The 21,895-nt window shown below is 46.4% G+C and overlaps 2 protein-coding genes across 3 annotated transcripts in view; one reads left to right on the top strand and one right to left on the bottom strand.

Annotated features, from left to right (window-relative positions):
• Window positions 1–944, bottom strand: part of LOC120836566 (AF4/FMR2 family member 1) — a 228,382-nt gene extending 227,438 nt beyond the window's left edge. The window contains exon 1 of the mRNA XM_040499134.1: window positions 911–944. The gene's annotated coding sequence lies outside the window, so the exon portion shown is untranslated. The remainder of the gene's footprint in view (window positions 1–910) is intronic.
• The window catches only part of LOC8034064, a 103,371-nt gene that overhangs the window by 20,169 nt on the left and 61,307 nt on the right, over window positions 1–21,895 (top strand). Inside the window, exon 4 of one of the 2 annotated variants that reach the window (XM_040499133.1) lies at window positions 7,146–7,285. In XM_040499133.1, the coding sequence (XP_040355067.1) occupies window positions 7,146–7,285 (140 nt within the window). Of the gene's footprint in view, window positions 1–7,145; window positions 7,286–13,587; window positions 13,878–21,895 lie in introns of those variants that run through there. The other variant, XM_042288913.1, reaches the window with a different exon arrangement.

The following is a 21,895-nucleotide window of genomic DNA, read 5'->3' as shown; positions in this document are numbered from 1 at the left end:
TGTCAGACTGGTTGCAGCTGATAAAACCCGTTTGCTCTTCTGACGTCTTACCCCAGGTTAGCTCAGTTGGTAGAGCGCTCCACTGGAAATGGAGGGGTCCCAGGTTCGATACCAGGACCAGGCGGATTTTTTTCTATCGCACACCAGTCACCTATAGCTGTGTTCGGAGATTTGTGTTTGTCCTTTGTCCACCTCTCTGACGTGCGGTGTTAACGAAGGTAAGGTGTGACTTGCGCGTATTGGCCGATTTTGGTTGTCTCGGTTTCGGTTGTCTCCGTTTAACATTGCAGCTCTGAAAACGAGAAAACTGAGTGACTGCTTTTGAAACACGTTTTCGTACCTGCGCGGGAAGCTGGCTTCGGCAATAAATACAGTTCGTGAAAAGCTCGTGTTATATATGTTTTTATTGGCTAAAGTTCTCGCTCCGAAAGCAGAGACTTGTTTGGGCGTCTGCGGAGTTCAGTGGTGCGAGGTCCGAGGGAGGAACTTTGCTCCCCCGTTTGCAGGGAAGAAGGTTGCTCCGTCTCTAAAGGAACATAGGGGACAAGATCATTCCCTCCTTTATGGAGGAATATATATAGACCCTTTTTTTTCCTAAGCCGGGAGTAAACAAAGATGGCGGTGCCCAGTAGGCTATTGTTGGTACCCTTTTCTGCGGCGTCTAATATTCAGAAGAGAGCTACTGCAGATGCTCGAGACCTGTTCTATACAACCAAGCAGACAAGGGCATCTGCATGGTCTATATAGACCGACACGATGTTTACAAACAAGCCCGCGTTTACCCGGTGTGGGATTCGCGTGAGGTGAAGCTTCTGCGCATGCGCCGTGGCTGCAACAGCGTCACCGCAAGAGGCGCGACGTGAGAGCCGCGTGTTGGTCTATAGACGAACGAAGGGTCCGGAGCACTCACGGTTGGCCTCTCCGTCCGTTGGCGAGCCCACGACGTCGACCCCACGCACCAGTCCTCGTGGTGTCTCCAGCGATGTCCCGCCCGAAGACACTGTCCATCGTGCCGCTGTTGCTCCTGCTCCAGTTGCCGCCAGTGTTTTCCGCGAGTCATCCTACCCCCACGCTCGGTGGAGAGAATTGTGAACGGGAGCGACCCGTCGCTAGTCCCGATTTATATGGGAAAAGCAAGAGAACAAACGCGTTCCTCGATGCGGTCGCCGACTGCCGCGGGTGATCTCCCCTCATCAGCAACACAATGGATACCGTCTTTGCTGGGTGGCTTTGGCGGCTGCGCTCTCGGAGACGGATGCGTGAGGCTCCGCCGCTCTGTCCACACGTCTTGTCATCGCCTGCGGAGTCATCGCGCGCGTCGCTGGCTCTCCGCGTGCCTTCGACGGGTCGGCCGGGGTCGTTGTGTCGGTCGGGTGTGTAGGGTACGGGATTGTCGTCCGCCGGTTCCGGCTCTCGTCCCTTCTTTGTTGCCTACCCGTGTTTGGAACAAGTGGAACTTGAGTATAGTAGTGTTGACGATTAGGCTAGTTGGTCATTCATATTAGCGGAAAACAAACAGCGCAGGGACAAGGACAGAGTATAGAAGGTAGGGCATTAGCATGGTCTAATGCCCTTCCTTGAGCATTGGAGTTGAGTTGAGTTGTAGACACCAAGTGAACTTTGTGACGTCAGGGACTCAAACCGAAAAATGTAACGTTTCGCTTTCGGTTACCGCTTCCTGTTGATAACGGTTTCGTTTCGGTTTTTTACGGTTTTAATTTTTACGGTTTCGGTTACCCCTTACACGTTCCTAAAAACCGGTTTATTGAGGTTTTTCCAATAATTTGTTTAATATAAATACGAGACAGCCGTTTTATAATAAATGGTTAAAAGTAGTCCCAGATATCCAACAACGTGAAATTTAATGAGCTTAGAAACGTCTTATTATTTCTAATTGGTCAAAAGTGGCAGACGTTTCTAGCTCCAACGCTTGTTCACTTACATTGCATAGTTTGACAACCGAGCATACAAGTTACTTCTCGGGGATCATCGCATTTTATATATTATAATTGAAAATAAACATTCCTACTTTGCTGTTCGGCAGCGTTTGTAAACAACCCTAAGAAAGTTCCCACTGGGTGCTGAAAGAACCATTCTCAGCTTATCGTCTCTATAGTTTATTTCAACCTAATGCACGCAGACGAGTCTTCGCCCACACTGAAGGAAGGAGCAGAACTATAGCCATCCTTTAGTAAAAATATGCTAAGTGGAATAAAGTAATAAAATTGAGAGCTGGTCTAGTTGGTGAAAGTCAGACATAATGTAAATGCAATAGCCCCAAACAAGGAAGACTAAGGAGAGGAACGAACAACACAGTAATAACACAGAAAGCTGTAAAAATATGTGTTGTTGATTCCTTTCCGCAGTCTTCGTTGTTGTGCCATGTTACACCTACGTCATGTTTGCTATTTCCAAGCAATTGCCTATGGTTATCGAAGCGCACGTCTCTCGCCGGCCGAATCTGTGACGCTAGTAAGATGGTGGATTTATATATGAAAAAAAAAAATGGTGCGGTCGCAAAAAAATAGAATCAAGTGCGGACGTACCTTATATATATATATATATATATATATATATATATATATATATATATAAGGTACGTCCGCACTTCATTCTATTTTTTTGCGACCGCACCATTTTTATATATATATATATATATATATATATATTCTTTTCTTTTTTGGTTACGGTGAAAGGAGAATGATGAGGTGATTGCTTCGAACTTGAGGGATCGGGCGATCGGGCACTTCTTCCTTTTCCCTCTTTGATTGTCCGTCTTCGTTTCGTTCATCTTCGTAAGAATATATATATGTATATATATATATATATATATATATATATATATATATATATATATATATATATATATATATATACTCGAAAATATGCAGATGAATGAACGGTACTTCATCGATGGAATCAATGTTTTACGAAACCGCTGAAAGCCAAAATAAACAGCGGAACAAGGATTTGAGCTCTGGCTTCCCAATGTCCGGTCGGGTGTGCTTATATTATGTTATATTATATTATATTTATTATACGGGCCGCGGGCTACTTGGCATCTTACATTTCTCCTTATGGCTCTGGGCTTTTTCTTCTTCGTCCCCTGTTGACAGAGTTTCGGACCAAATTCCTCTTTCATCCAATAGACTTCCCTTTCTTCTGCGTGTTTGGCCGACTTGCAGCACTGCATGCCCACCGCTCCACCTTCCCCCGGCAGCGCATGGGCAGATGCCTCCGGAGGCAGTCTTGGAGTACTTGTAGGGGGTCTGTGCGCGGGCAATCATAGCCCTTCTGCCGAGGCCAATATACCTCTGAGAAGGACTCACCGTATTCTGGTGCGCGAAAAAGGGACTCTTCTACACACGTACAACACAGCTTTGGCTCCAGCGCTGCACCGCGGTCATGGACGAGCTTTTCCTCTCTTCCTTTTTCTTAATAAAGACATGTCAATGAAATGGGTACCGTCGGTCATGAGCCCCGCCGACCTGCCGTTGCGTGCTTGACACGCGATGGCGACCCGGCGGGCCATCGAGTCCTCGCGCTGGGGGCGCGAGACATCTGTAACTTGTCGTGCTGAGGGCGGCGGAAGGATCGAGGAAACGCCCAAGATCCAAAGCTCTGTTCTCGGGGGAAGTGGGAGCTGTTGGCAGTGCGGCAAAGTCGACCAAACACGCAGAAGAAAGGGAAGCCAGTTGAGTGAAAGAAGAATTTGGTTTGAAACTTTGTGAAACAGGGGACGAAGAAGAAAAAAAAATCTAGAGCCATAGAGAGAAAAGTAAAATGCCAAGTAGCCCGCCGCTCCCTGGAGCGCCTTGAGGGGAAGCGGACGCTCCAGCGAGCGAAGGACGCGAGGAATGGCTCAGAGCCGTTCTGGCGTGTGCGAAATGGTGTCATCGGCTGTGTCGAGCCTGAACCCAAGAAAACCCATGCGTCGCGTGGGCTCTGCTCGTGTCGCTTAGGTTGAAGCGAAATACCGACCGCAGCAAGTCCTTCACGAGGAGGCGCATCGTAGGCGCCAACTTGTCTGGGTCGGGATGGTCGCACACGAAGTTTATGTGAGACGAAGCCCACAGTCCACGCGCACGCATTTCCCTGGCAATGGCTGCTGCCAAGAGCTGCCTGTAAAACGGCGCCGGGCGTTTCACGAAGGGCATACGGCAAAAACGACAGTAATGGCGGCCTACTCTATGTGGCCAGGTTACGGTAGAAGGGATGAAGCGTGATATGGTAAAAGGCCTCGGCAAGGTCGAGCGGCGAGATGTTTTAGTGGCGCCCTCCTACGGTTCCCCCTTGTGACGTCATTACCTTGCAAACAACAAGTTCGATGGTGTTTGTAAATAGCATGGTGGAAGCTTGAAATCATTGCGCTTTCAAAGGAACACTGCCAACACCGTCAAAATTAAAGTTCTTTCATTCCTCTTATTTCCGTCGATGATAAATCCTTTTCTGACGTAATAGTCAGCGTTCGGCCAATCGTGGAAAGCCGACCACAGCGACGCTTTCGTTCGCGCACGTCGCCACGGCAGGGAGTTTGCTTTGATGGTCTGGGTACAGTGTTGTCTGGGGTAGCGGAGTGCGAAGGAGTTCTTGTTCCTACGAAAGACGGTTATGATGGTGAGCTCTGCATCACATCCACAAGCCCGGCAATGAGCTAACAGATGTCCCGCTAATGTACCCTTCACCGACGCCGCGTGCTCCCTCCCTCTTTCGTTTATACTTCGGCCAGTTTGGCCGATGTAGCTCTTCAAGATGGCGGCGTGCCTTTCCGTCAACCCCAGCGTTGACGGAAAAATCGCCTGTGTTTGTTATTCAAAATGCACGTACTCCGAACTATGTCGAGCTCTCCGATTGGTTGTTCGCGTTCCCGAAGACGCCATCGCCATAGCAACAGCCCGCTCTCGCGGTTTATCGGGAGCTTGCGGGACACCGGAAGTTCTAGTTTTCCGTACGATGTTCTTAACTTACGAACTTCTTAGCTAAGTTGTCGTAACCTAAGAAGCTCTTCGTGAATCTGGCCTCATGTTCTTCTTTCTTCTCTTTTAAACGAGCCGATTTCATCCGTTCATATTTCCACTCCAAACTAGTGCCACTAAATAAGCTACGCTTCAGAGCCTTCAGAGCAACGACACTTGGCCATATTGTGGCTTAAAATCATGGTTGCCAGTTATCTGAAGCTTTATCTGAAACCGCAGGAATCGCTTTTCCGTCCTCCACTAATGTTTAAACAGTTCGCGACAGAGCAAAGCAATATTACACGAGCTTCCCAACACCAAATCTAATGCCGTAGAAGTCGCACTTTTGAATCATGACGATCGGCAGTTGCGTCTGCTCTGCACAAGCACCAAAATGGCGGCGCCCGCAACAGTGTGGGAGAACGGAGTGCCGCAGCTCATTTAGTGGCTCTACTCCAGACTTCCACCGCCTTGCCTCTGCAGTAAATCGCAGCGCGATGCGTTGGGAAACAGAATCTTGCGGATCGTCCAAGTGGGTATACACGTTGTGGGTGGTGTTGGGCAAGTTCGGCCGGTCTAGTGTTTTTTTAGTAGTGATTTCACACGAGCTCATGCAATCATGGTTTGGGTTATATTTGTTATATTTATATAAAGATATGCAGGGTGTTTTATTTTAATTCGTACATATTTACGTTTAAAAAAAAAATCGTAAAAGGTTCAGTACTGCGTTTTATGCAAGTAGGTTATACGGCCAGGAAGACACAAGGGGTTATTCCTCAGTTTGCGTCAGATAATTAGCAAAGATCTATTAATTCCCTTTTAGATGAGTGTGAAAAAACGCGTGGTCCCAACTAGAAACATAGCCTCATCGAAAACCCCTAAATCGTATTTCGGATGGACTCGAAGCAGGTGAAAAGCACTGGGATGGGGCAAAGCTACCACTCGAGCAACAGGCTCAAGGTTCGCGGTGCGTCAACGCGGATAACGTGATTAAGGAGTTTTCGTAGACCGCTTTTAGACTTCACAACTGCGCAAGCGTGGCTCTAGCCCTGCCTACAGAGTCCCGGATCTCGTAGGGCGTGGCGGAGAACGTTGTGGGACAACGGAAACAATTTACGGAAACTCCCGACGGCGTTGACGCACCGCTAGCCCTGTTGCACGAACTTTGAACCACCCTAGCGCTTTCCACGTCCATTTGGGGGGTTTTCCGATGACGCTCCGCAAGTTTTTCATTGAAACCATACGTTTATTTTCGATCATTAAGTAACGAATTTTAGTTAATTACCGAGCAGACTGTGACGGTTCTCTGCTCCTATAATGTCTGCCGAACTCAAGAGAAACACCTGATCGTTTTTTTTTTATTGAAACATATCCCCCTGTATATGTAAATCCTGTATTGGGAGGAACATTGAGCTATATGCTAACTGTTTTGCAAGGAACTAAAGTTTAAGATTCGTATGCTTTCAGCCTCTGCAGATATAGGAGATTTCTAATTGTGTTTTGTGTATGTCTAGGCGGCGGGAGTGGGCGCGTGCAGTGTGGCCGCAGTGATGAGTGCAGTCGCACCGCTAGTCTGGGGGTTGTGTAGCGCGAGCTTTCGCTCCCCGAGCTCGGGCGCTTTTCGGAGCCACCCAAAAGCATTTTCAGATTACCCGGGCTTTCCAGCGGGCTGTTTATTTTCTCGAAATTCAAAATGGCTCGTGAGAAATGGAGGTCATGTCAAAACCAACATTCAAATACGTTCTCCAGCGGGGCGACGTAAGCAACATGACTTGTAAGTCGAGCAGGCAGTCTGAAAACACGGTATTTTACGCGTTCCTTCTTCTTCTTCAATATATGTTAAAAATAATAAATGGAGATGTTGGTCTCCATTTTAAAACATGACTTGAAAGTCGAGCAGGCATGTCTGCAAACACGGTATTTTTACGCTTTTCATTTTGCTGGCTTCCCCATGCATTCGTTTTACACCATCGAACTTTTTGTATCCCGTCGTGAACAAACTGTTCTGGCAACATTTGACGTCGCGTTTTCAGCGTTGCCAGCTCTCAGACCAAAAGTGGAACTTAAATTGGGCAAAAGAAATATTGTTCGTCGTAATTTGGTTTACTCGTTGAGTCAGTTAATGCTCCGAGGCAACCTTGAGGCAAAGCGCGTGGGTATTTTCCAGAATGTCTATTTTGCGCCACGCAGACGACGAGCGATCGGCAACTGCGCAACCTGCGTGTCGAGAACCCCGAGTTCAGCGAGGTGCTCGGCCAGCTCGACGTCAAGTCCAAGCTCCGAGAAAAGCGCAAGGTCACCAAGAATATTAGCCCCCTCGTGGCTTCGCAGTAAGCCACACCCACCTCTTTTTTTATTTTTTTTTATTTCGGATGCACGACAAAAGAGCGCCAACTCACGGAGCGCCGGATTTCTGAATTTGTTTAGCCTTTTGCTTCCCAGGGTATATACGGGTCTTTAAGCCTTGACGTAAGGTAATCGAACACTTTACGATAAGGAAAGATGGAGATTGAACACAAAGCTTGTGTGTTCGTCTTCAATGTCCATCTTTCCTTATCGTAAATTAGCAACCAACACGCTCGACCATCTACATAATCGAACACAAATGCCGTTTTTTGTGTACTTTTGGTTTTGCAGGCCGACAGGGCGCAATAGAAAAAAGAAAACATTTCTGCCTTATCAGTTTTTTCTGCCCTTTGCAATTCAGCAACTGTACATAAAAAGAAAAACAATAACCGACAGTATTTGAATAATAACAGATACGAGACATGCAAAAAATAACCATATTTAAGCGATAATTACGTATACGTATTCTATTACTCTTGAAAACAGGAGGATTGAGGAGTAAATATTCGATTACTTCCAGTGGTAAACAAACAAACAAACAAAAAATGCCGACAAGAGGGGAACTGCTAACATACAGTTCTCCTCTTGTCTGTTCTTCCCTGTTGCACGTGTCCATAAGCGAAGTAATCTTTTCGAAGAGTCAGCGCCAACTTGCCCGAGAGTCATTATTGTAAAAATATAGTGTGTTATAGTATACCGCGTGGGTCAAATGGGTCAAATCCTAGCGCGATATTTTAAACCGATGTATACCGCCCCTTCAAACGGCCATCGATCCCTTTGACCCACGCGGTACATATATAATGTTTTAAACACTGCAACCTTCAGCGCACTTTTGCACTTCTTTTTTTTTCCATGTAAAGTAATTGTGCAGCATGAGTACAGCACTTATTATGAAACTGAAGCACTAATGCAAAGAAAAGCAAATGCCACCTCTTATACAGATCTATAGGGTGTTTTTTTTTTTTTTTAACGCGGGCCAAATCGCTGTTGCCAGAACTGCGCATCGCACAAAAAAAAAAAAAAAAAAAAAAAGGCTGATGCCATAGCGGTTTGTGCCGAAGAACCCATTAAAGGGTTCTTCTGCAACGGCGAGGACGCGCGAGGAACGCGAGGAGCACGAGCGGACATTCCATCGCTCGGGACAAGTGTGTTTCGGCGTCTCGCCGCAGCGGGGCGCCCGTCACGTGGCTCTCCTTTCCTCCGTTGTCTGTCGCTCTACCTTTTCACTTTCGGCAGCCGCGTCTCGTGGCGATCTGCCAGGCTTTGTCAGTATAGAGGAGGCTATGTAAGAAGAATCCGGACCGCCACATGGGTGGGGCCTTTCTGACGCAAGGGTGAAGACGTGCTTTTACGTGCGATGCCTGGCGGCGCACGCACGTTGCGGGCTACGGGGGGTGGGATTGTTGGCCTGGACATGCGCCCCGATAAGAAACCAAAACTTAGAAACGCGTCTACGTTGAGAATATTTCCGAATGCCGTAAAATGCTGCGCGATCTAGGGTTCCGTGTTTTCGGATAAGTCATAAAAAAAAGAAAAAAAAAAGAAAAATAAAAAACGTCCGAAAAACACTCGCCGGTACATTTTTTTCGTAAATGCGGATTTTTTCTCGAAAAACTCAGAATTTCGAGGTCACCGACAAAGTAAAAAGGGAGAAAGGCGGTGTTTTGCAAATAAACTTCATAAGAGCACAGGGTCAGGTGTTCTGAAGAGATGCCACTTCAGTTTTGCTTTTAAAATCTCGAACTACTGACTGAAGGGATCTATCCGCCTTTTAGCGCATCGAGGTTCCTTCGGGACAATCTGGTCATGATACCCTGACTTTGTATATTTGATTTTTGAAATTACAAAAAAAAAAAAAAAAGATCAGTTAGGCTGTAAAATAAATTCAGAATTTCAGATAATTGGGAATCTAAGAAAAATAAATTTCGATAAACCTCGAATTTTCGGAGAAATGCGAACTCCGACCCCCTCCGAACTTCACGAGAAATAAACTCCGAAGACACGGATGACGATAATGATCCCCGGAGAAGGGAAGCAAGGGGGACAAAGGAACAAACACAAATCTCCAAACACAGGTAGGTGACTGGTGCTCGGCGATCAACATCAGAAAACACGGAATCGTACATCATTTGTAATCTGGGTGGATTTAGTAGTTTGGGATGATTCGCCTCGTTTCTGGTTCAAACCTTACCCTTAAAGTTAATATTTAAAAACGTAGAATTACTAAATTGTAATTGACTACCCGATTAAACTGAACGCTAATCATTTTCCTTAATGGGCCCTCTCGCACAGATCACTACGGCATCAACCTTTTTTGTTGGCGATGCGTAGTTTTCGCCGGAGCGATTTGGCTTATACGATTTGGATTATACGAGCAGTTTTTTAAAAAAACTGCTCGTATAATTGAATAAACGTGTAAGTCAATCATATGCACTAGAAGTATCAGGACACTAGCGATTTGAAATAATATTGTTATCAGTAAGGAACTTTTCTAACGTCAGTTTTGTATATGTGAAAAGGGCTCATGTACATTCTCCAGCATATTAAGAAGAACAGGTATTTGCACTGTTTTTGTATTGCATACAATTCTTTTTACGAAAGAGTTACATATAAAGGACAGAGCACGGACAGCACATCTTCCGACTTTCAACACGCGTATATTTATTTTCCAGAGGCAGCGAACCTCCAAATTTGCGGCCGGCAGGGTTAAAGTTTAGTTGGTTTAACGCAGTACACAAAATTAGCGCGAAGGACGAACACAGGAAGAAAAAGTAGAGAGGACAGAACGCTTTATCCTGTCTACTCCATCTTCGTGTGTTCGTACTTCGCGTTAATTTTGTGTACTGTGCGCTACAAGATTCTATATAAAATGTGTAGCACACGAGTCTGTTTAATGATGTCGGCAAGGTAGTTTTAATCATCCGAAGGCCATAATCAGCGCATGATGCCTCTGCTATCCAGAGGTCCGAGTGACGAGTGGAGCGTGTTATAGGTTTGTTTCTTAACGATGCCAAAAATAATTAAAAAAAAAAAGGTATTCATTTCACGACATTACTGTTTATACCTTATACAAAGTCGAAATTCGTAGTATCGAAATATTGTGAAAACTAACGTAATTATTTCCCTATAACGAACTCGGTAAGAATAACAACAAAACATACTACATTTAATGTTCCGAGGTGCATTTAGTGCAGATTTTATTTATTATTTATTTTTCTATGACGGATTTCTTTTTTTTTATCTTTTTGTTTTGGACTTTTCTTTTTCTTTTTGGGGAGCAGCTATAGTTTGATACAGAGAGTTTTATAATGTAGGTAAAGGTTGCCGATTGTCTTTCCTCGTATGGTGATATCTGCAGCGAGCGTTTCTAAGTCTCTGATTGGCTGGGTGAAAAGAAAAGCTCCACATGGCTGGCCAACCAGAAGGCGACTTAGCGGCGCTCGTCATCAGGGTACCACCGTGTCAGTTTGTTTTATGTCGTGGCAATTCAGGATACAAAGAACGTGAACCTATACTTTAGGTACAGCTTGATCTGTCATCTCAAGAAAGAAAACAAAAAAGTAAGTTTTGCGAGAAAGATTTTTCTTTCGCTACGCTAAGCAGTTCTTGCCGAATCTGGTTGTTAGAAAAAAAGAAAAAAAAAAAGAAGAATGCGTTTGAAACGTGTACTTTTTGATAATAGAATCCGATCATAAATGGACGTTCCTAATTTGCATAAGGGCTAAGGTTCCAAACGCGCCGCTTTAATTGTGGACGGGAAACATGGCGGAAAAAAAGGAAGCCTTTTGATGATCTGAGCATTGTCCGTACTAATACCGTCTGTGGACAAGTTGCTGACTTTCGAGCGTAAAAACAAAAAGTTTGCTAGGAGCGTGCATCTAGGGCAGGGGTTTCAAACACGCGAACCGCGATTTTTTTGGGACGTGACCCACAAGGATCCCTCGGCTGTGAGGTCCCGTTCCCATGTGCGCTGCATGCGCCATAAATAAGTTTCACACTGTCGGTTCATTTCCGTTCGAAAAAAAGCTCTACCGATAGAAGACATTTTGCTATTTGATTTTGGATCAAGTATTTCTGCCTGTAAATATTTGCCTCTCTTTCTCTCGTAAACACCTGGGGCCCTAAACTCGTCAAACGCAAAGTTGGAGCCGAAGTTGACGGAGCGCGCCGATTGGACAATCACGACGATGACTTGGCGTTTTTCTCGCCAACGTCCAATCGGTTCGCTCCGCGAACTTTCGGCTACAACTTTGCGTTCGACGAGTTTAGAACCCCTGTACGACGATACCACTAATAGACCACAGGGATCTTCGCTCAAGGACACGCCTTTTTGCTGCAGGAACTCTCGCTCGGTGAAAGTATCCGAAGATAATGCTATGAGTGCGGGCTTCTAGCCGTCAGCAAATGCCTTTAAATATAAGTCTTTTTATGGGGCTGCTATCACAATCGACGAAAAACAAAAACTGTCGTATAAAAAGTTTTTTTTTTTTTTAATTGTTAATGTGGGTGAATTGCGCGACAGGGTGAACGACAATGTGCTCGTTCTCGCTCTATCAAAACAAATGCTAGCATGTTGGTCTTTTAAATCTTAGCACATTGGGTGTTAGACCAAAATTGTCGTAGAGGCAAATCAAAGCTATCAATGACAGAACGGCGAGTTTAGGAAAAAGCTTAGAGCACGAGGTCCCTTCTCTGTCTCCGGGGTGTCTCTGAGGGAGACACCCTGTTTTGCAACGTGAAACGCTATTGCTTTTTGTATACGCAAAATAGCAAACGATAGTTAGCCCCATCGCCCCGCGTTGGCCCTTTCGAGGATGGGACGGCACTCAAATGAGACCGTCGTCTGCGAGCTGTATGGCGTTTGTCGCACGTTTGACGAACCCCTTGACCCGCTTTGAGTGCGACACTGTGCAGCGCTGTACCAGGTAAAGGAGCGAAATCCTGAAATCGCTTTTCCCCTGCCAAAGAGGCGCACGACCTGCGCGCCCGTGGCTTTGATTGCGCGACCTGTTGCCAGATGAAATGTAGGCTGGTAGCTGATGCCGTTCGAGCGCTTCACTGGTGAGCATGGGCGAGTGTGCGGACCACCAGGCCCGGGAGGCGACGAGGCTGTGCCACGCGGCGCTCAAGAGCTCGGTACGTATACGCATCTTGCCGTCTTACTTTTGCACTATTGAATCGATTGGATACGTGTTAATAAACTTTCGGTTTTTGCAATTACTGTCGAGACTGGGTATAACGAAGTCGGTCTTAACGAAATAGCGGCTACAGCGAAGCAGTCACGATTCCCCATTCCCTTTTGCACTTCGTTGTAACCGAAGTGAGACGCAAAGCGAGAAACATGCTCCGCCCGAAACTCGGCGCCTGCAAGGTCGCTTTCCCTCGTGAAGGTTGGATCCAGTTTGGCGCTCGTGACCACTTCTCCGCCAATAAGGAGTTGGCGGCGCAAGGAATAGGAACGCGATACTCTGCTTCTGCAAGCAGAACCTATACAGTTACTCTAACGCGCACTCTCTTTTAGCCCCCCTCTTCACTTCATAGTTTTAACAGCCTCCAGGTAGCGCAGCATCTATCGAAGGCCGTTCTGTTTACGACTGTAACTTTTCTGACGACCATTTCTTTGACCGTCAAGTAAAAAGTTATATCTCTAGGATCAAATTACCCGAGACTGCGGTAATAAAAGATGGAAAGCTTAGTTGCAACTCAAGAAGGTAGAGCGAGGGTAAGACGGGTCGGGGAGGATTAAGCAGGCGGAACGCTAAGAAGAGAAGGAAGTTTCCCCCTCTCTTCTCCAGCATTCCGTCTGCTTCCTCCTCCCCGGCCTTCCTTTAACTCGCCCTACCTTCTTGAGTTGAAACTTTCAACATGATCAACATCCACCAGCTCGCGTGCAGGCTGGCTGTATTTTCGTTCACGATATATGGAAATTTGGTGTTGTTTGCACGCATCTCGCTCTGCGGCCCCCTCGAGGAGCGATGTTTTCTCCGCAGTCGGGGCTTTCGGATGGTGTCCCCCGTGCGCCTCGGGTCGGGGGTCCGACTTGCGCGGGGCGTCGTTGAAACCGGCAAGCCAGCACAGATCGAGAGGCCGCATCTTGTCCGCAAAGACGGGCCAATAATGCATGCCATGTCACGTGACATTCGAGAACCACTGGATTCGATCACAGCGTTGGCTGCTCGTCCTTTCAGTTTTCGGAATGACATTCGAGATCTCTTTTTATCTCGGGCAATGCGTCGTAATGCTCGAGCTTGACTGCATATCAGAGTGTCTAGTTTTTTGGCGCACACGACGTCAGTTTCGTACCTTAGTCCGCCCACTCTTTGTATGGATTAAACGACTGCTTGCGTTTATACGCGACTTCGTAGTTGAGATAAACGTTTATCAGGCGGTCACGTGATGTTCCCTCTTTTCTTACATTTGTTTTCTTTTTTTCTTTCTTTTTGACGGAGTCTAACTGGGCTTTAAAGAACATTACCCCACCGCAGGTTTGTGTAGTTCCCTGGCTAAGTGGGAAGCTGGCGACGTCAGCTTGGATTCTTGGTATTCAACCCTGAATGGAACCTTCCGAGAATAAAGGTAAGCGTATCATTTCGTTTTCTTTTGTTTTTACGTCCCCGCTTTTATTGTATGCATGTTTGTACGACGTAGTATAGACCTCATGACTTTATTAGAGTACTGTCTAATAGGTTGCGTTCAAAGCGCATGGTGCGCAATTTCTTACTCTTTAGCATTCTTTTATATTATTTGCGCGAAGAGTCTAAATAAATGCTTTTTTAAAATTTAAGAAAACGCTTTAGAAAAAAGAATGTTGAAATTTATATTTTTTAATATTTTTTTTTTTTATAAAACATACTGTAAACGACTTAATTTTCGCCGGCTCAAATTTTCGCGAATTGGACCAAAGCTGTAAATTCGAAATTATTCGCGGGTTCTAATTTTCGCGAATCGAGTGTAGCTTCCGTAGCGTTCACATGTTGCCCAAATTGTTTGCGGGACGTATTTTTCGCGAATTGTAGGCGATTCGCGAAAATTAGGTCCCCGCGAAAATTTAGTCGTTTACAGTATGTTACGCCCATAATTTACCAATCGCCTGGTCTTTACAATAATGTATATATATATTTTTGTTATTCTTTAGAAAGGATTAGGCTTGCCACAAGTTTAAGGGGGGGGGGGGGGGGGGGTTAAGGAATGGTCGTGCCCAACTTTCCGCGGCCTGTTCGACGAGAGGAGGAGTTGGGCGCCCACTGCAGCATTTCCGCTTTGTCAGCCATTTCGATCAGATAAGTCGGCACTTGTTTCACGTTCGAGGTGGCTTTGGAGACTCCGAGACTTGCCAGCGTGATAGCCGGTTAACGAATGCCGTGCTCCGTCCACGCTGGCCGATAGTTTGCTCTCGAATAAAAAAAAAAAAAAAAAAAAAAAAAAAGAAAATATACTTATCATGTGCATCTGTTGACATTCTTTGTGTCGAGGGGAAAAAGGGGTAGAAAGCGGGGTCGTGTTTATGCTTTCTTTTCCTCAATAGAGAGTTCTAGTAGATCATTTTGGCACCCCCCGCCAGGCTCTACTCTAGAGCGGCGACGCTACTGCGCATGCGCGATATTAGGGAGTTTTCGTAGACCGCGTTGCCCTAAGCGTTCCGCAACGAAGAAGTTGCTACTGCGCCTGCGCGCCGATAGCCTTGACTGTGGAGTTCCCGCTATCGTAGCGGGTTGCGGAGAGCGTTCTACGTCAACGTACGAATAGCGGGAGGTCACGCGGCCTCTGATGTGCGAGCGAACCATTGGAGGGGAGGGGACTTCCAGCGTTCGCTCTGCTAATCTGGAAAAGGGGGTAGGAGTTCCACTTTACTCTCAACATTGGTCGGTGTCAGCTCTTGTACAACAGCAGAACAACCGAGGATTTGCAAGCGAAGCGCGAAATAGCAGACGATCCAAAATTCGGCAGCGACCTCACTTCGGCGCTGCGCTCGGCCCGTAGCAGACTTCGGAGCTACGTGCCTGCCGGATCAATCAGACGCCTCCCTCTGATCACGTGACCCGGCTTTCCGCTCGTGGGTATGGCCGGGAGCGTGATGACATGGCGAAAGACAGGCGTAGGCCTGGTCCAACGAGGACGTAGCTTCTACCGCAGTCGTTTTTTTTTTGTTTGTTTCTTTATTTGTTTTGCGGATTTGAATCATCCGCAGAGGGGGCAGAGATGAAGGCATGATGCCTGACAGCGCCTCTGCCCCCTGCAGTTCATACAGCGGAAATAACATTTAAAACAAATCACAGTGATAATAAATAACAAGACAGCCATCGTCATAAAAACAAATCGAAACAATTATTATAGAAATATTTGAAAACACATGAAATACAATGACTCAACTCAAACAACTAAACAAGCGGCACAGCTCGAACAATGTGGGGCGATATGCTTTTCATAACCCAGATGTAAAATAAAATTAAAATAAAGATAAAAATAGAAACCGGTTTTTTACATATCTACTAGAAATTTATAAACAAGGATTTATAAAAGAAAGCGGAATCAAGCTAAGTTAAAACCAAAAATCAGGCTACAAGGCCAAAAATGTGAATTTCAAAGTTTCGTATATGTTACGCTTCATTGAAAATAAATATAAATAGATATACATGCCTTAAATAGATAAAAATGCGATATCACTGCAAACCAGAGCTCGTCTGCAGTCTTTTTTGAACTTCGGAAAAGGGGAATTAAATAATTTAGTACTCATGTAACGATAAACTTTGCCTGCCATAATTTGTTCGTATGCTTGGGATTTTACGTTTCGGGTCTCTTAATGTGTAGGCACTATAGAATTAGGTGTCTGTGTCAAATATAGGTTGCTTTTGTAGATCCATTGAAATAATTTAAAGTGATATATCTGGTCTGCCTTCAATATATTATATTTAAGTGGTTGAGTGCTCAAATTTCTGACATTACCTCTGTAATTTTCGCAAATACGAAGAATTTTTTTCTGAAGGATGATTAGTTTGTTGTAGTTAGATGCAGTGGTCGTTCCCCGAACCAGCATACCATAACTGATCTTGGAATAAAAGAGAGAATAATACAACGTCATTTTAAGCCAAGTGGGTATCAAATTCTGCATTTTATATATAATACCAATAACTCGAGACAGCTCTGCCCTCATTCTATTTACATGGGTGGACCACGTGAGCTCTTCGCTAAACCAGACGCCCAAGAACTTTTGCTCTGCAACTTGTTCTATAACGGTGTTTTCAAATATAATGTTAATAGAGCTGTTGTCTCGCTTACTAACAGGTTTGACGATTGTGTATTTTTTCATACTTGCGTTTAGCTTCAATCTATTTACTCGTAACCAATTCGATAAATTAATGAGGTAGGCATTGCAAGCATTTTCTAGGTATTCTTTAGTCACACCAGTAAAGAAAGACATTTGTGTCATCCGTATACATACTAACTCGGGGGAGCCTGGTATTATCGTTACGTCATTCACGTAAACTAGAAATAATAGAGGACCTAGAATGGAACCTTGAGGAACGCCGTGCTGTATTCTGAATTTACTAGATGTTGTTAATAGAGACGTACTGCTGCCGATTTTGTAGTTTAGGGGTGAATGAACCGGATCGCGTTTTCTCGTTTTATTACCGTCTGCGAATGGCGACGGTAATAAAACAGCGCTCTGCGCAACCCGCTACGATACTCGGAACTCTACTGTCAAGGCCATAGGTGCGCAGGCGCAGTAGCGGCTTCTTCGTTGCGGAGGGAGAAACGCGGTCTTTGAAATCTCCCTTTTATTTCGCGTCGCACTCGCTCGCGCAACTAGCTTTGATAGAGTTGGATTACTGTGGAAGCTACGCTAGACTCGGTAGGGTAGCACAAAATAGTTTTGTTATCGGCTGGCGTGCAGTGTACACGCTGACAAGGCTCTATCGCCGAGAACGGTGTCTAGACAGAAAACGCGGCCTTCGGCTCCAAGTGCTTTGACAGAGTTGGAGCACTGCAGAAGCCAGGCTAGCCTCAACAATGTAGCACAAAGGAGACAGACAAGCTGGTGGCGCGGCAGCCAAAGCATGGTGCCTGGAAGGCGCCGCTGACTGCTCTGTTTAGCGCGTCCAAAACGCCCTCGATTTTCGCCCGATGACGTCGTAGAAGCGTCGTGCTGTCTCCGGTCGCGATTCTGGCGCTATCGCAGCAGCGGTGCTGGATCTGGCAGGCGCATGTTTCTCCGAGTTGTCTGAAGACTCCCTGAGACGCCGTGACGAGGCCCGCGTTCCTGGCTTTCAGACATGCGTTTCTGGCGCGAGCGCTCGTTCTGCGGGAGAACGTTTCAAAGCAGCGACCTCGAGCTCTCTCGTGCTTGTGGCGTTGGCTGCAATGTTCTTTTCTGTTTTGTCGTATAGATTCCAATAGACATGTTACTAAACTACCCGAGCGTCAAGAAAATGCAAAGGATTGGTGTTCCACGCGCCTCACGAGCACGCGCCTTTTCCGTATAAAAGATTCCAAGTAAATAACCAAAGTAAAGCGTTGACGAACGGCCATGGAAGATGCCATTTGTTTTAGACATTTGCTTTAGAAGAGTGCATGAGGCCAGCACGTGCGGCGGCGCGTGGAATACCAATCCCTGCATTCTCCTCGATGTTCCGGTTATTTAGCGATAGGTCTATTGTTTGAAAGTATGAGGTTATTTTACTGGCGTTCTTATATTTTAAGAATGCAAAAACAAAAGAAATAAAGTCCGGCTTCCATGATCCGTTCTCCCGAAGGAACCTCGACGTGCTAAAAGTCTTATGTCAGTAGTTCTCGAAAGAAACTGAAGTGGCATCGTCTCGGGACCACTGACCCTGTGCTCTTCCGAAGTTTACTTGGAACACGCAGTCTTTTTTGCTTTTCATTTTGTCGTTGCGACCTCGAAATTCGGAGGTTTACGGATAAATTCGAATCGTCAAAAAATTTTACCGGCGATTTTTTGTTTCGGATTTGGCCGAAATACACGGGAACCTCACGGAACGGGAGGTTCGGCGTGCGCACCTGAACCCCTCCCCCCTTTCCAAAAATGAAAAAAACAAAAAAAAAAAAAAAACATGATGCGTTTAGGCAGCAGCGCCTAGCTTGTTTGGCATCGTCTCGTAGCGTCTCGGAAGCGTCTTGTAGTGTCTCAGACGCGCGGTGACGCCAAGTCGGACGCGAACTTATGTGCTGCTTGGGGCCGGGTCGGAGATCCACTCAGGATGACGTAGTGCCTTGTTTCGGGGTTGCGCGTGCCCATGAGCTGCCTTCGAAACGCGGGACATCCTCAATATAAGCTGTGGTCGAAGAAAGCGCGGCGCACGTGCTTTGCCCTGGCATCGAATGCCTGCGGGATTCTTCGGTCCAGAGAAGATCGCGCTGTCGACGTCGGATGTTTCCTTAGAGCTGCGGAACACCTGAGGTGGGCTTTTGGTCGCTCTTTCGAGTCGTTTTCACGATTTCGCGAGCTCTGTATTCGAGATGATTTGTGATAGATTGAAGGTGACGTAAGCTAAACGGTTTGCAGCTCTCGGCGAACGCCGTCACTTGGAACGCGGCTTTCGCTCACGTTCGGCTGAACAGGGCAACGCGGCGGTTGTTCAAAGGGACGCTCCAATGATTTTCGAATAGGTTTAAACGCGATAGCGTTTCTGGGTTAGCCCTACACGTCCGTGACTCGGTTTGTATGAGCTGCTCAACGGCAAATACATATATTTATTATCTTTATATACGTATTGTAAGGAGAAACATCCACATGGCAGTAATGCTTGGTCGTCGGAAGTAGACAGTTGGATGGAAGCATTTTAGATATGCGATAGAAGACTTCGTAGACGTCGACGAAAAATATGCCTAGAATTTCCACGAGAGTTCCCGAGCAATTTAATAAAGAAACGTTTACGCGGCAAACTGCTATCGTATTTAAACGACAGTCTTGCGCAGTGATATCGGCAACGAGTGTTGCACCCACGACTCCTTGATTTCTGGACTGATCGCCGCGCGCGCAAAGCGCTGAGACAATGAATCCAGTCAGTGTTTATGTATGTTCGTGCTTACCAACAGCTTGGACATCTAGCCGTGAGGGAGAGACGAATGTGGAAGTTTGGGCTAGTTGGTATTTCGTGATTAAAAATTAAAACAGCGCAAGGACACGGACAAGAAACATCTCCTTTTCTTTTCTTTCTCTCTCTTTTAAAAGAGAGAGAAAGAGGAGAAGATTCAATCGTTCGATTTGATCGTAATATCCGGTTCTCGGCAGATGGGTTTGGTCTACAGCACGGTTACAGTGGCACGGTGGTAAGATAATACTCTTCAGGTGAGGACAGCGCGCTCCTCGCGCAGTGCAGATAAAGTTCGCTTTTCACTCTCTCCCTCACTATGGTTTCAAGCGGCGCCGGCAGATGACTCGTCGACCCGTGGGCACGGCAAAGACGGCTCGTGCCGCCTCGTGCTCCACACGCGCAGAGCTCCAGCGAGGAGGTCGCTTGTGCAGAAAGACCACGGTGTACCGGGGTGTCATGGCAACGAGATAATTTTTTTCGCTCTCACACAGTTTCGCCGTTTGGCCGCCGGCGACACTGTCAGCCGCGGGCAGGGTGGCCGCGTAATAATGCAGCCTTTCGGACGCCCGTCGAACGAACACTATCTGATTCCTCGCGCCGCGCGTTTAGCCCCGCCGTGTCCTCGCCTAAAGAGTGTATCTTACACCGTGGTCTACAGCGAGTGCCGAGTAAAGTCCCCCCCCCCCCCCCCCCCCCTTTTTTTTTAAACGTGATCACGAGCGGATTATTGCCTATCGCGCGTCAACAGTGCCACCAGCGCCTTTTGCAGGGTTCACATCAAGGACGCCGCACAAACGCGATTCTTCGCCTAACTAAAAAAAAAAAAAAAAAAAGAAAATTTACATTATTGCGGTTTGTGTAGGTGAGTTATACGGCCAAGCGGACACTATACTACAGAGATAATGCATCGAAAAGATGAGCAAATTAACTAAAATTCACTAGTTAACTTTTTAATTAGAGGGTTTAGGGCGCGTGTTTATATTGCGAAATCGGAGGCAGTCAGCGTCGGAGGCTAAACCAGTAGGGAGGCACTCACTTGATCGAATGACGTTTTAGCGAACGCCCACGTTTCATCGAACGACACTTTAGCGAATAGTCGGACGCCGCGAAGCGGCGTTTTCGGGTGGGCCAAATGAGTTCATATTTTTGTAAATAGTTGCCGCAGACTGTCGCCGCGAAGCGGCGTAAAGCGCAGCGCGACGGATGGGTTAAAGGGATTGTCCGGTCAAATTTTGTATTTGAGAAAACAATTGAATATCATTGTTATTGCATCGAAACGCATTGTACATGCAATATCTGAATTTTATATGCATCTCTGCATGAGTAATTGAATTTATACTGCTCCAATCGCACTCTAGCGTAAACGCTATTTTCGTTGGCAACATTGGAACTCTGACGTCACACAACACAACGCGAGCATTTCGGCGTGCTTCGTTTTTGTTGTTGTGCTCGACTTGTTTCGTGGTTGAGTGAGTTTTTTTTTTTTTTTTTGCGCGGTTAGGTGCCACAATTACCGGGCAGCACATCCGAGCCAAGACATGACGTTCCACACTTTTCCGCGAGACGTACAGTGACGAGCAAAATGGATCGTCGCCGTGCGTAGGGACTGGGTTCCCGTCAAGATCGAGATCCCGCTTATGCAGCAATCATCTCACAGAAGAGAGCTACGAGCTGAGTTCAGCGGAAAGAAGGCTCGTAAGCTGAGGTGTGATGCTGTGCCAACGACATTAAACTACGTTCATGCGCTCCTCGCCCAGATCGGATCAATCAATTTGTTTATGCAGCGAAACCGAAACCAACAGCTAGACCACCTGGAAACGATACCAGAAGTTGTATTTAGCACGCGTGCAGCCAAATTCTGTTTGACCCGCATGTGCAAATAGCGTGTGGCTACGATTCACCAATCTCGTCCAAGTCAAGTGACGACATGCATTTGAACGATTCGCCGGTTGCCTTCGACCCGCGGTTATCGCCTCCGAGGGAAAGACCCGCAGCCTCATCACCAATCCAGTGGATCCGCCGATATGTGCACCCAGATACCGCTTCGTGTACCTAGTTGCCGCTTCAGAGGCGAAATCTGCATGCTTTGCAAGCGCTCCTGATTCGATCGGTGGTCGTCGCAGTTGTGTTTGCGCGTAACGGCATACGTTTACTCGAAGCTTATGGCTGTTTTCGAGTAATATTCTGTTAAAAGGCGTGACTTTTTTGCACACGCTTAGGAACTGCAATAAAAAAACCTTATTTCAGTAGGGTACAGCCTAGGACAGTGGTTATCAACCATCGATGTTTCGCGGACCCCTTGTAGATCGGCGGAGATTTGATGGAGCACCCCGTTCGTGGTGAGAGGAGAGAAAAGGTACAGGTAAAATATAATAATCAATTTAATAAATGGATATAACTAAGGGCTAGTGTGAGGTTCACTGACGTTCACACGAAAAAACTCGCCCGAAAACTGAAACATTTCGACCTGAAAAAAAAAAAAAAGTTTTTATACCCGGGCTTGACTGATCAGGCAGGGCTTCGCGGACCCTTAGAACCCGA

This window comes from Ixodes scapularis, unplaced genomic scaffold, assembly GCF_016920785.2.
Source record: "Ixodes scapularis isolate PalLabHiFi unplaced genomic scaffold, ASM1692078v2 PGA_scaffold11__112_contigs__length_91849675, whole genome shotgun sequence".
NCBI lineage: Eukaryota > Metazoa > Arthropoda > Arachnida > Ixodida > Ixodidae > Ixodes > Ixodes scapularis.
Note: the sequence above shows the minus strand (reverse complement) of the source record. Positions and strands in the feature narration are given on the sequence as shown.